The 15,787-nt window shown below is 33.2% G+C and overlaps 1 protein-coding gene across 1 annotated transcript; it reads right to left on the reverse strand.

Annotated features, from left to right (window-relative positions):
• Window positions 1-470: 470 nt before the first annotated feature.
• LOC111466884 (vesicle-associated membrane protein 722-like) lies at window positions 471-3,406 on the reverse strand. The gene is made up of 5 exons (XM_023111561.1): window positions 3,085-3,406; window positions 1,901-2,042; window positions 1,655-1,775; window positions 1,425-1,487; window positions 471-830 (listed from the first exon to the last, which is right to left on the reverse strand). The coding sequence occupies exons 1-5, from the start codon at window positions 3,272-3,274 to the stop codon at window positions 687-689; spliced, it is 660 nt and encodes a 219-aa protein (XP_022967329.1). The 5' UTR covers window positions 3,275-3,406; the 3' UTR covers window positions 471-686.
• Between the last annotated feature and the right edge of the window lie 12,381 nt (window positions 3,407-15,787).

Below are 15,787 nucleotides of genomic sequence, written 5' to 3' on the forward strand. Positions count from 1 at the left end.
TATCTTCATCTTTTTTTATTTTTATTTTATTTTATTTCTATTTTTAAATATTAAATCTTCAAAGAGTTAATTGATTTTTTAGCATGTCCACACATACATATAAAAATTTTCAAATGTTGCAAATTTAAACCTATAATACATTCTTGCTCCAAGTATATTAAAAATGTTTTTCTCATGTGTTCAATTAATTATATAGAAATTGATAAAATAAAATTGAAGAACTAAGCCTTTAGTTGGACTTTATGAATCTTTTTATCATAGATTTGGAGTAAAATCTAAAATCACTTCCAAACAAATCCTAAAAGTACTAAAAGTACCTGGATCATTAGTGGCACGTCTTGGGGAGGCTTGGGGAGGCTCCAACACAAGTAGGTAAGAACGTAGTGATAACTCAACTCATAAGTGGTTGAAAAGGCCGAGTACCTGCAAGTTCGAAACTTCATATAGGACAAGTGAACAACTGAACCATATTTCACAACATCAAAATGCATAAATGATTCTATCAAACCCTCAAAATGTGTATAAACGATGCGTTATTGGTAACCATGTGTGTATTATTTAGCAAACAAATGATATATTTTCATTCAAAATGTCAAAAGAATATAACCACGCAAGCTATACAAAAGCATGTATAAAACTGTCCAAGCCTGATCCCATCACCAAAATCCTAATGCTGCGAGGATCCATCAACAGTTAAAGCCGCCGCAAATAGACAATATGATAATCAGAATCAACGCAAGTACGATCGCAAGAACTATCAGCTTTATCTTCATGTTCTGATACCACATCTTTCTCTTCATTTTGGTTCCTTGCTGCCTAAAATCTTGTGCCTGCAGATACCATTATTAATTGAATTTCATGTTCATGTTAAGATTGTGTATTTCCTCTTTTGTAAACATAATCTCCTGTTTTTATGACAATTTTCCTCCTAATTCAAGTTAATTGGGACTAATGTAGACCACACAAGGTTCATTATCCATTCGAACCACAGAACTGAGCATAGCGTTACGTCTAACATAGAACTATGACCTGAATAAGCTACAAAATTAAACGAATATAGCATATAATACGCTATGCTCAGTCTAACATAGAACTATGACCCGAATAAGCTACAAAATTAAACGAATATAGCATATAATACAGTTGTAAAAAAGTAATAAAACCCTCTATGATGTTGCTGCCGGCTCTCAAGTTTTGAATGGGATGTCCTGTTTCTTTAGGTATATAGCTTACTGACGAATTCGATTTTTCCAAAAGTTAAAGAGTACTGCAAACAAAATATGATATCGGCATGCCGTTCATTTGTGAACTAAATTTCCTTTAATTTATATACCATTTATACTCATGCATCACCTAAAAGAATGTATCATTTCACAGATTGCCAATCATTATTTAGGTAAGTCGCAAAAGGAATGGACAATGACCTGAGATCGAAGGTTTTCTGTCTTATCGACTAGAAGCTCAATCTTCTCTCCACGATCAAGAACCTGTTGACAGAGCAATCAGTGAATAAACCCACCATTTGCATATCCAGTAAAATGTTATAAAAGATTAAATCAGATCAAATGTTATAATGTGCAGAATAAGGCATTTTCCTAAATTTGATGATTGAAAGGAATGGAGGAATGTAATGGTTGTAATTACTTTATTTTACCTTCTCAATGTTTTCCATCATTACTCCTTTGACTTCAGAAACCTGTGCTTTCACTTTAGCAATCTTACTGATCTCCTCGGGGTGGTCCACACAATACTTCATATGCTCCTTCAGTTTAGACCTACATACAAAAATATAATGCGATTGGAATCAAAATCCAGGTAATGGCACATTCATATCAATATGTATAATGTTAGATAAGAGATAAAGGGAAATTCATTTGATAATTCCCACGAAACAATGTACCCAAATTCTTTGTTCAGGCTGTTGGCAGTCGCAGTCATGGCCTTTCCGGCTCCATATCTCTTCATAAAGTCCTCATTAACTCGTTCGAGAAATGCAATAGGGATCTGTCGACCAGCAGCCTCAACTGCAACCACACAGTAAGCTGCAACACAGAAGAGATGGAATCAATTAGATTCACCTATGTAGCATAGAGCCAGAATGGAGCACGAGCAAACACAGAATCTGTAGGATCCACGTCCAGTCTCTCAAGATTTTTAAGCAGATCTTTCTCATGGAAGCACACATATGCTTTATGGATTAGATGGTACAAATTCATCGCATTGTATGTTTTTTAGTGACTAGATAATCTTGGTTCTCTTGTATGTTTTCTTGATTGGACCCCAAACTGAAGTAGTAATTAATGGCAATGGTGAATGCAGTCAGAAACTATGTACATGAGCTGAGATGAGAAACATCCTCAGGACAACACAGTGTCAATCAAAGAACTCAAATAGTAACTTGCAGAACGAGGAGAGGAAGTTATTAACAAAACAGAAGAACGCTAATTTCACAAAACCGTGATTAGAGAAAAGAACATCGAAACTCAATTTAGCATAAAAGAACTTGTTGTCACCATAACAGAGGTCACAGTTTCAAGGCTCCAGCAATATTGATACCAAGACTGACAGTTTTCGAATACCGCAACTGCAGCATTCTTTCGAATCGACTAGCTCAAGAATCAACTTCAAAAAAACAAAAGCGAAAGAAATCTACCAAAAAAAAAAAAAAAACGGATTCTAAAACGACAGCTATGTGGAATAAATGTCAAGAATCGACCAAGGAATTTTCACGATCGTTCTTTTCAAAACACAATTTCTTTCAAAATGAAATGACAATTATAGAACCGAGTCCTCCATTAATGATCTGATCAGCGTATCGCAAACCGATGCTTATGACACTAGTTTCCTATTATTTCCACTCCGAGATTAACAACGGCAAAGCGTTTAACAGAAAAGAAGCACATCTAACGCAAATATCACCATTGAAACGCGTTACAACTAAATAGGAGAATCAGACGAATCGCTAAAATACAAGCATAACAGTTGCACAGATACAAAACAAACAATCAAAAGACGAAAGCCATGAAAACCGCAGGAAAAAAGATGAAATCGATAAAAGAAAATAGGAGGAGGCAGAGAAATTACTGAATCCATTATCGACGAGATAGTTGAAGGTGTGGCCATCGCAATTGTAAGTGAACTTGTTATTGGTGGCGGGAAGCTTCTGGAGGCACTGTGTGGCTATACTGGTGAAATTTCCGGTGAATTCCGTATACTCTGCAAGAATCACAGTCCCGCGCGCAACGAAACTGTAGATCAAGGATTGTTGCCCCATGGAAGACGATGAATCTTGTCCAAATCGAACCAGAGGATACAGAGAGAAAGGGGAAAATAGAGAGAAAACGAAGGCTTCGCTTCAAGGGGAAGCTCAAAAAGTTGGCATGTCTGTGTTCTCCGAGTTAGTTGTAGCTACCCTTTGATCTCCTCGAAAATAACGGAAATGCCACGCCATTTCTTTTTTTTCTTTTTTTCTCTCAAAATTAATTACTTAATTGTCGTTGAAATTACAACTTTAGCCCTTATTAACATATTTAATACTTTTTAAAGTTTACAAACAATTAAATCTAAATTAGTGGAAATCCCACGCTACTATTTTCTCCGTAATTAAATACTTAATTATCAAATAAATTACCATTTTAGTCCTCAACATATTTAATATTTAAAAAAAAATTACAATATAAGTAAATTTTAAAATAGTTTCTAATACATAATTTAGTTTTAAATTTCATGTCAAAAAGTTAATGACAATTTTAAAATTTTATTAAATTTCATAATCTATTATGTGTAATTATTGATAATTAAAAAATATTAAATGTGTTAAAAACTCGAGAATATATTAGAAATTCAAATTTATAATCTATTAAATACAAAATTAAAATGTGATAGACGAGGATAAAATGGTAATTTAATATTTTTTTTTGAAATTTTTGATCCTAAAACAGTTCAAATAGCGTGATGACGTGGAAAGTTAGTCTCTACACGCAAAACGCAACAAATGTAATTTTCAACGGTAGCGAGTCGTCGTAAGACGCAGCGTTTTGACCGCTGAACAAACTTGATCGCTTTTTTTTTTTTTATAAATTAATTAATTGATTTTCTATTTAAAATTAAAGTGGGTCATAAATTGTAATTCGTTAGACAGCTCTAAATAACAAGTCGGTTTGATCATTTTTTAAAATTAAATTAATAGTTATTATTTATTTTTAATTATAAAAAAAAAGGTTATTATATATATATATATATATTTTTTTTTTAATTATTTTCAACGAAGTTCGTTGGATTTTAACTAAAAATCCACCGAAATCTCGTTTAATTATTTTTTTTCCTTTTATTAAATTATAGTTTTAATATATATATACTTTTTGCTATTATTAGATTTGAACCACTCAAATTTAAAATATCATTAAATTACCATTATAAAATTTGTGTCTATGTTGTCATAATTTTAGTGGTGGGTAATAAATTTGTTTATTAATTTGAAAATTTTAAAAATAATTAATTTATTAAGTATAAAATTAAATTATATTTAAATAAATTTATAATTTTTATTTCAAATCAAATTTTGATGGCTCCGACATTTTCCTATACTTTGTAAGAGTGAAAACTATTTGTACTCTCAACATGCATTGTCCTTACTCACATGTCTCATAAGAAAATTTTCAGGTCACACGAGTCCTTTTAACTTACTTCTCGCTTTTTGAAAACTGTCCCTACAAGCCAACGCGAGTCCTCTCGACATGCATTGTCCTCAATCACATGCCTCATAGGAAAATTTCCAGGTCACATGAGTCCTTTCAACCCACTTCTCGCTTTTAAGAGTGAAAACTAAACCTACAAATCAACACGAGTTCTTTCAACATATTTTGTCTTCAATTACGTGCATCATAGGAAATATCTCATAAGGTCACCTAACATAAAATTGCTTAAAGTAATGCACGTTTAAACATGAAGCTCCTATGAATAAGCAATAGATAAGGAAAGTGCACCTTGTTGATATAGATGGTAACGATTTCTTTCATTCGGATCTAGTATCAATTCATTCATGTACCTCTCATTCACCCCGACATTACAGAGATTTTGCATTGAAAATTCCAACCCTCCTCTAAATTAGCCACAAAAGGTCAACTCAATGGGGTGCTTTTTCATGGAAATTCCAAACACATGGTTTGAAAGGCAAACAAACAAAAATTACATTTTTGTCCAAGGAGACCTAGAGGACACGTGGATCCAATTGGGATAATCTCAAATCTACTTGGGCCCATTGGATTAAAATTGACCCACTAAATGCCCGATCTTTTAATTTTAATGGGACAAATATCTATATATTTATTTTATTTTATTTAAATCATAATTATTTATTTACTATATATTTTTGAATAAAAATCTAATTTATATATTGAAATTGATTTGTAAATTTTAATTAAATCTCTCAAAATAAATAAATAAATAAATTACGAATTAACATTTATTTTAAGATAAATTTATAACTCGAATCATTGAATTGGGTCTATTCAACCCGACCCACGAACACTCGAATTATAAATCTTAATTAAATGTTTAAAAATAAATAAATAGATATTTTATGAACTAAAATTTTAATTTTATTAAAAATAAAAAAATTAGAACTCGAATAATTGGATCCGGTCTAAGAAATGTCTCAACCCAATTCACGAATACCCTTATATTGAATTGAATTGAATCGGGTCTAAGAACGACATTCAGATGAACGTTTACAACTCGAACAATTGAATTAGGTGTACTTGAGTCATGTCTGTCACCCACATCGTTCTTTTTTGTGGGCATATCTCTGTGCTTGAACATGTTATTCTTTTTTGGTCGATATATCAGAGAAGGGGCTAGGTAGGAGAAACACAATTTCACTCTAGTTTGATTCGGCATAATTTTAGTTTATCTAATAACTTAATAGTTGAAGATTAGTGAACATAACTTTAGGTCGACTTAAGTTCTCAATATCAATTATTGTCACTTTAGCTGACTCAACTTTGCCTCATATCCTCTGTTATGAAGGACGACTGACTCAATGTTAGATCCGACGTCACCAAAGATTTCTCGTGTCGGGTTCATTGAGTACAAAAATGAAAAATAAATCATTATATATTTACCTGTGGATGATAATAGGACCACTTTTGATTCCAAGCATGGAAAACGAGTAAGGGATAATTAATCATCCTCAATCAAGAGCTATCACATCAATGGTAAGTAGTGATATCATACCCAAGAAGAAATACGTATGGTCGGATCAAATTGTCAACATTCTTGGTTCGTCATAGAAGTACAAGCTGATAGCAACAACTCCCAAGTACAAACAAAATGTCCACAAAACCTGTTCCATAGAAAAGAAATGTGTAACAATTCCTTCATCAAAATATATTAAGATCTAAGAAATTGCAGCCAAAACCTAACCAATGAAGAGCATTTGCGTTCCTCGCGATTCTCGGCACGATGGCTGGAATCGCGAGCAAAGGCGAAGAATGGCGTTGTAGTTCATATGCTCGGGCTTCTGTGATCCCTAACCTATTTAGCCCTGATTCAACATTTTGAACTCTTATTCTCTATTTACAAGCTATTAATCAAGGAAATTTTCAGAACATACCATCCTAACAACATAACATATAAAAAAACTCATTGTCCAATTATCAAATCACAACGAAAGAAGGGAAATACTAGCTTGTCTTCTTCCCCACCGAAGTTGAAGTCGCGACGGTCAGAACTGGTCGACAAAGATCTATCGGTTCTCCGACTAGACCGTGGTTCTAATGGGTAATCATGATTTACGGCGAAGAAGGTTACTGAAATCCGATAAAGAAGAGAAGCATAAATAAAGATTATGGGTGTACATGGTCCGGGTTGGGTTGAGAGATTTTTTTTTGACCCAACCCAAAAGTTCGGGTTGGTTGGATTGGTAACCCAACCCAACCATAACCCAAAACTTTTCACAACCCAACCCAACCCTCTATTTTCGGGTTGGGTTGTCAAATTTTTTTTTTTAAAGTTTTATTTATCTACCATTTATAATTATTAGGATAATAAAATAAATTAAATGTTTCCAAACAAACATAAATCAATTTATAATTATTCACATACAAAAAATCATAAAATTAAATAAATAATAAAAATAACCAGTTTAAATAATAAAAATAAAAAATATATAAAAATATTTTAATTGAAATATGCTTATACGTAAACTTCGACAATCTTAAACTATTAAAAAAATAAAAATATATAAAAATTGTGATATAATAATGTTGCAACAAATAGATAATAAATACATTAGAATCTAGAATATGCGAATACTATAAATCTTTTATTTTAAAATAACTTAAATATATATATAAATCATAATTAATAAATCTATATTGAATCATATTCTAAAATTAAATAATTGTTTGTATTCTATAATAAATAATAATATCTAATTTCTTGAATTAAGAAATGAATTCTTATATTCATGTTTGGGTCACAGCCGCCACCGATTTTTTTTTTTTAATTTATTAATTTAACATTTTACCGTAAGAGTTTAAATTCATTACTAGTAGATTGGTATGATTTGACAGGTTATGTATTGCGGTCAGCTTTAAGATTTTAAAATTGGGAGTCTAAAACCATGTTGGCACACTGCATGGTGTCTGACTTTGATACCATTTGTAACAGCTCAAACTCATTGCTAGCAAATACTATCCATTTGTCTTCATATGTCGTTACATATTGCCATCAGCCTTACCATTTTAAAACGTGTCTACTAGGGAGAGACTTCCACACTCTTATAACAAATGCTTCATTCCTCTCTCCAACCAATGTGGGATCTCAATACCCACCCTCTTGGGGTCCTAGAATCCTTGCTGGCACCACCCGATATCTAGCTCTGATACTATTTGTAACATGTCAAGCTCACCGCTAAATATTTATTGTCTATTTTGACCTGTTGCATATCGCCATCAACCTCACAATTTTAAAACGTACTATTCAGGAGAGATTTTCGCACCCTTTTGTTATTAGAAATTGCAAAACGCTTGAACAATTATGTTATTATGAGAGTGGACTACTTGGAGTTGGAAGAAAATTTTGTCACTAAGAAATGGACTTTCGTCTTTCGTCTTTCGTCTTCAATCATAAACGTGTTAGTAGTCAAATCCAGTTGTCCGTTTCGATATTTAATTTATTATTATTATCCCAAAGACTCCTTAAGCTAACAATTACGGGTAAATTCATACTAAAACACCCTAAATTATCCTTGAATCCATCACTTTTACTTTCAAAGTATTAATTTAGAGAGAAATTAAAATATTTATTTTAGTATAGAAAAATGATAATGCATCAAATGAAACATAATTATATTTAAATTGCAATAATAACTATGGAATATAAATCTTATGAACTTCTTAAACAATTAAATGAAGTAGAGATAGACGGTTGTCTCATGTGAGTCGAAGTGCTTACAAGCTAGACCAGACAATAACAATTGCATATAAGAAAATACAGTGATGCATATTTATTCAAAAAATTTGAATCTACTAACATTTAATTGGAGGCGGGTGGTCTCCGTTTGTGGTGCCTACTCGGCGGAGGCGGTGGAATTGGTGGAAAATCTGGTTTGGGTACTTTTTTTAAGTGTTTTCCAATCCAATTTTTCCCTCGGTTTATGACTCCTCCCAATCTGTGAGTGGTGGAGGAAGTCACTTTCATGTGGCTCTCGGGCGGGTAGTATGATCGAGCAAGACATCGAGAGGAAAGAAGGAGGAGGCCAAAAAGAAGAATAAGGAAATTACTTTATCACGTTTTTAAGAGAATAATAATAATAATTTTTTTATTAGGTTAATTGGGTGTGGCCTAGTTCGTTACTAATATTCTTCTTAAAGATTCTTCCGTGTAATAGTAACGATAATTTTGTTTAATGGAGATGAAATGGTTGAACAGTTCTGTGTTGGGTGACCTCTTAAAAATTTCATACAAAACATGTGGGTAAGGACAAACACATACTAAAATAACATGCCTTTGTTTGTATTGATAGAACTCTCTCTTAGAAGTAGTTCAAAACATGTAAATAACTTGGCCATGTCGTAAAGGACGTAGTTGAATGTCGAAGTTATTAGATGTCAAATTTGGATTATGGGTCTTGAACTGGATCCTAAGAATGGGGTATTACATATGGTATACGAGCAAGACACTTCCTAATATGATATGATTTATTGACAAACTAAGGATTCAAAATTCTAGTAAGAGCAATTGTTGCCTTAATCATCTTGTCATATTCAACGATTGTGATTGTTTTTAGTGTCGTCTACAATAACAACCTTCTCGACTCCATCTTCTAGTTCTTGGTTCCTTCATTAAATTTTTCTTAATTAGTATCAAATAATTGACGTGAAACGTGTTTAATTGGATTGATCAGATATTAATCCATTGTATTAGAATGGTACGATCAAAGTACCATTTATTATTTTAATTGTACTTAAATTGCAATAAAAACAACATATTACATAAATGTAAACTTTGCATAAAGGTAATGCATATTTATTCAACAAAGTTGGATCTAGTGGCATTTAGTTGGCGGCGGGTGGCCTTCGTTTGTTGTGTCGACGCGGCGGTGGCGGTGGAAATGGTGGTAAATCTAGTTTGGGTTTCTTTTTGAAGACTTTTCCGATCAACTTTTTCCATCCGCTCGATAAGTGAGTGACAGAAGAAGTCACTTTCATATGGGTCTCGGGAGGATAGTAAGATCGAGCAAGAGATTGAGAGGAAAGAAGGAGGAGGCCAAGAAGAAGAATAAGGAAATATTTTGGAGACATTTTTGAGGAACTTTTGCTTTGGGTTCAGTTGGTTTTTGAGAGCTCAAACCATTGGTGCCCATTTATACCAAAACGTTGGGTCATTTTTGCAATTGACTAATTATTAAGGCTATGTTTGCAAACTTTTTGTTTTTTTTCCAAACAGTACAGCCACCAGCCACCATAATAATGGACAACTTGGAGCTTGGATCTTGATAGAAAAGTGAGGAAAGTTCGAGGAAAAAATGGTTACTTTCTGAACAAAAATCGTTTGGTTACACGGTATAAATCGAAAGATCGAAACATTCTCCAGTATTTTCTGCGATATGATCACAATACGCTTAACTATAGAGTTCATATGATTGAACCACTGAAAAGGAAGATGCATATTTTTTGTCATCATATTCTTATGATTGCTCGTATTTAGATGTGGACTTGGTTCATCCATATACCCTTCTTTTATTACGTTGTCACACAAGGTTTGCTTTAATTTCTAAATTTAACCAATTTACGTTATTCTTGTCTAAAGCCCGTTTATGATTTAGCTAATTAGAATCAATAAAATGTAATTATCTTTAAACTATTTTAAAGTTTTTTTTTTTTTTTTTGGACTGTCATACACCCTTGATTGACTATCTTTAATGATGAGCATCCATCCAATCCATCTCCACTGGGACCCATCAGAATTCTAGTTTTACCATTTTTTTTAAATAGTAAAGCAAACGACTGGAATCATTCAATACAACTGTATGAACACGATACTAAGGCAAACCCATGGAAATACCCCTTTATCAACGAAAAATAGGCTAGATGTATTGAATCGAATTGCTGGATTGGCCGGCGGGCTTGCTTCTAAGAGATGAATAAGGTCCCAAATCGAATTATTCTTGTCTAAATCCCCATCCCCTGAGGTTCCATCCATTCGTGGAGGGGTTCAAAATATTCCAAATAAAAAAAACTTCTTGCGAGGCAAGTCGGTTCAGTCGCCAAAAGGCTATCTCATCAGCTCACTAGAGATAATATACAACGAACTATACACATAGTCATACGTGCTCAACGGAGTGATAACATACATCAAGCACTCGGAGCACAGATACACAAATTTCACATCCACAATCATAGAATGATTACGTACAAATAGTAGTAAAGTATATGAGGATGACATACAAAGCTAGAAAATTCCATCAACTAACAAGTCACTGACATATTTAGTTAGCATACCTATGCAAAGGTATTCTAAATCTATCCTTCAAAGAACAATTTTTACTAGTATGCATGTATCACCAAGCAAATCCTACGAGTATTAATTCCTTTTTTCGTGTGGTTAATAACTGGTTTGATGCGTGTCTTCCCGAGTGCAGTTACTGACTCGAAAATTCACTAAAAATTAAGGAAAAATCTTAGAGGAACCTAATTTAGGTAAAAATAGGTTTAGTATTACAATTGGGACAAAAAAACAAGTAAATGGAGGTCAAAACGGCAAAAGGAAACCAACGAGTCGAGTTGGTCGAGTTTAGTATTCACTCACTTTCACGCTAGGTGGAGCTGCATTTGTGGGTAGATGAATGAGTCAGTTTGGTTCACGAGCACGTGGGTTGCAAGCGCAGGTTGAGCTTTCGGGTTGTGGTTTCAGTTTGGGTTGTTCTGGTTGGTGCAGGCGGGTCGAGTTGGTCGAGTTCGAGTCCGCATGTCTATGCTCATCATCGGACACGTCTCTCCACAACGCTCCCAACATGTGTACTACCAAGCCAAACACGTCTCCCTTTCCCTGATCGCCGCGTGTCTGTCACCAATTGTCTTGGGTTTTAATTCTTCTTATTTATTTATTTATTTATTTTTTTTGTGGATTCCTATCCGTGTTGCATTTTCAATGTATTTACTTGGGATTTTTCTAACTTTCAACTCGCAACTCGAAACAAACTTAGTATATTCATGGAAAACCAAGATCTCTAATCCACCTATCACGATATTATTTTCTTGAAGTTTTTTTTTAACACTCATATACGTTATTCATTGAGTTCGAATTTAAAAAAAAAATATAGTTTCTTACCAAAATTATAAGTCTCTCGAATTCAATTTCCGATGCGATTCTTTGTCAAGTTTCAACATGAAACTTGCAAGAATCCTTCCCTAGAGCATCATAGTTGAATGTTAGGACCTAAAACATCTTAAACTCTCAAATCTTGGACGAAATCCCAAAGCAAAAGGTTTGTGGACTAACCTTGTGTTCTCACCCGTTCCTTTAAGGTATCTTAAGCATTTTTTTCTTATGCATCATTTTGAGAATGACTCTCTAAGATCCCTAATAAAGTTTCAAAACTTTTGAAAATTAATGGCATTAAGTGTGAGTATGTATAGATGTCACAACATTGCTTATAAAAAGTAGGAGAACAGTGACCCTCCACACGTCAAGATAGGCAAGCGGTGACCCTCAAATAGCGCACATCCGATCCATGAGAGTCAAGATTGAGAAGTGTTATGATGTGATCGAGAAGAACTGTGCATCATCCAACACATCAAGAATGTGCATTAAAGTTAATCCAAAGCATACGCAAGGTTTGAGAGAACGAGACGAAACGAGTGTCAAGACAAGTTCGAAGAGGGCCGGGTAGAGTCCGAACCATAACTTTAGAAGTCGAAGTTTCAATGTGTGTTTCGACACGTGACTCGGAAATGATTGTGTGAGGAGTTGAGAGGTTGGATTTTATAGCTTTTCTTTATTTTTATTTTTTTTCTTTATTTTAGTAATAAATATAAATCTTTGGGAAGAGTAAGACCATGTGGGCTGGTCTTTCCTGTGTAGCTTCTGCAACACCGCAATAAAAGCATCTGGTTTTTTTTTCTTTCTTCTTTCCTAAATATTTATTTAATATCATAATTGTACTTCAATTGTAATAATATCAATATATTACTTTAAAAAAAAGTAAATTTATTTTAAATTTGAAATAATACAATAATTACGAACTTAAAATGTAATATCTTATAAAAAAAGACAGCCAAATGAAGTGGACGTGACAACAACAATTACAAATAAGAAAACAAAAGGTAATGCATATTTAATCAACAAAGTTGGATCTAGTGGCATTTAGTTGACGACGGGTGGCTTTCGTTTGTTGTGTCGACGCGGCGGTGGCGGTGGAAATGGTGGTAAATCTAGTTTAGGTTTCTTTTTGAAGACTTTTTCGATCAACTTTTTCCATCCGCTCGATAAGTGAGTGACAGAAGAAGTCACTTTCATGTGAGTCTGTGGCGGATAGTAAGATCGAGCAAGAGATTGAGAGGAAAGGAGGAGGAGGCCAAGAAGAAGAATAAGGAAATATTTTGGAGACATTTTTGAGAAACTTTCGGTTTGGGTTAAGAGTTGGTGGTTGAGAAGCTCAAACCATTGGTGCCCATTTATACCAAAACTTTGGGTCATTTTTGCAATTGACTAATTATTAAGGCTATGTTTGCAAATAACTTTCTGGTCTTTTCCCCAAACAGTACAGCCGCCATAATAATGAACCACTTGGAGCTTGCAGCTTCCTGGAACAGTGAGGAAAGATGGTGGAAAATGGGTTCAATGCCAAACATTTTAGTGGTCAAAATGGGTTGCTCATTTGATTCTAATTATTTCTATATTGTAAAATATATTCCACCTTTCCAACAAATATCTTTAAATAAGTTTAAAAAAATATCATTAATATCTTTAAATTGGTTAATTTAGAAAATGATCGTGAAGAGTTGTGTCTAAATATCATTTATTTTCAGGTACGAGGTATTTTGGAGAAGCTCAAAGTAAAGCTATGAAAGCTTATCCTCAAAGTTGATAATATCATACCATTATGGAGAGTCGTATTTATCTAACAAATATTAGTTAAAATTATTAATATGGTAAAAGTGGAATGTTTTTCCAGACATTTTTTTAGTTTTTTTTTCTAATTTTAAAGATATTTTTTTAACATTTAAAAATTTTTGAATAATTTTTTAGAAGGCTGTATTTTTGTGAAATTATCATTTTCTTTATTATATATATATATTTTATTATTATTATTATTATTATTATTTTGTGAGAATTAAATAGACGGAATATAAATGACCCAATTTCGAGAAAAACTGATAGGGTACTCGTTGAAATATACGTGCATTTTTAAATACTTTTTTATTAGGTTAGTTGGGTGTCCCTAATATTCTTCTTTAAAGGTGGTAAATTATAGTATAGACTTTATTTTCGGGTAAAATACGAACATTATTGGTTTTCTTGTGAGAGTAACGATAAATTTATTTAATGAAAAAAAGGTGAAGTCTGTATAATAATAGACGACTACATAATCAGTATGACATATGCCTTAATACTCCGATGTTTAAGCTAGATAGGAGAATTAGATTGGTAAGCAAGAATTTAGTGAACGAGAAAAAGCTTACTTTTTGTAAGTTTGAAAATAGAATTTATATAGGAGAACTGTTAAGGATATTTAGTAATAAATTATAGTTTACCATATATATTATATTTGATATTTTATTATAAGGCAAATATCTAATATTTGCCTTATTATCATAGGTATCTTCCCATTTATTGTTATTTCCATTTATTACTATTTCCATATCCTTGTAATTTATTTGATTATAAATAAGATAACTTTTACACCATTTAGGTGTGGTGGATTAATCAAACATTCACAACAACACATAAGGTTTTTCCATCTTCTTTGGGAATAAGAACATGAATGAACCAAGTCGAACATTTGTTGGAGGTGTGCATGACGCACGCTCCCTTAAAGAAGTAGATTAATTGGAATTCCCCTTCATTCTTTATTCTAATCCCTTGAATTGTATCCAGTTTGTTCGATTAAATCGTATTGTTTTTTCTTATGAAATCCATAATATTATCTCTCCCCTTAATTAAGATTCGTGGTATTGTATTCAATAACAAGAAATGAACATTTGGAAACCAATGAGAATACAAAATTATCCATCTAAGTTGCATGTTTCTTTTAAAAAAAAAAAATTAGGATATCACTCAATTCCTTTTAATTTTAGAATTCCTATGATCGAGTTATTAAAAATGAAGGTCTTAATCGTCTTACCACCTTCAACAACCGTTTCCTAGTGCTATTGTACCTCCACAATGGTATGATATTGTCCACTTTGAGCATAAACTCTCATGACTTTGTTTTGAGCTTTCCAAAAGGTCTCATAGCAATGAAGGTGTATTCCTTACTATTAAACTCATAGTCAACTCTTTAATTAGTAGAACTCCTCTCCTAAAAGAGAATCCTTTCCTCCATTTTATCCCCATTGTATCCCCTTGCCTTCCAAATGGGTTGGAATGAAGTCGAGCACAGGAAGTCTCAAACCCCAAAGTAGCATGATGATCCCCTCCAAAAGTACCGCTTAATAAGCTGCAAGTCTTATCCGGGAAAGAGTAGATTGAGCTTCAACAACATCAAATATTGTCAGATCCCACATCGGGTAGAGGGTTGGAGAGTAGAACGAAACATTCTTTATAAGGTTGTGAAAATATCTCCTTAACGCGTTTTAAAAACCTTGATGAAAGCACAAAAGGGAAAGCCTAAAGAGAGCAATATCTGCTAGATGTGGACTTAGATTAGTATAAATGGTATCAGCGCGATTCCCACGAGCATATGAACAAGAACTGGAGTGTTGGTGTTGGCTGATTTAACTTTAAAGATTAAAACACTGATAGAAAGCTGAAACGAGGTGGGGCATTAAACACATCGAAAAATCCAACTCGTAATTTTTCGAATGGCGAGTCGATCATGGATGTGGGGCTTGTGATTGATGGAGAGTATATCATAGACGTAGAGCATGTCAAAAAATGGAGAACCGATCACAGATACAGTAGTCACATAGATTTTGTTGAAGAAAATAAAATTCTTGATTATGTTCGAGGCAACTCAACTTTCAGTTTTCAATTTCAAACCATCTCGTTCTACAAATTTCTACATTCTCAACAAGGAAGAAAAATAATTTCTTCTTCCACTTCCAACCCAATCAAAAAC

The sequence above is a fragment of the Cucurbita maxima genome, unplaced genomic scaffold (assembly GCF_002738345.1).
Source record: "Cucurbita maxima cultivar Rimu unplaced genomic scaffold, Cmax_1.0 Cma_Scf00032, whole genome shotgun sequence".
In the NCBI taxonomy this organism is placed as follows: domain Eukaryota; kingdom Viridiplantae; phylum Streptophyta; class Magnoliopsida; order Cucurbitales; family Cucurbitaceae; genus Cucurbita; species Cucurbita maxima.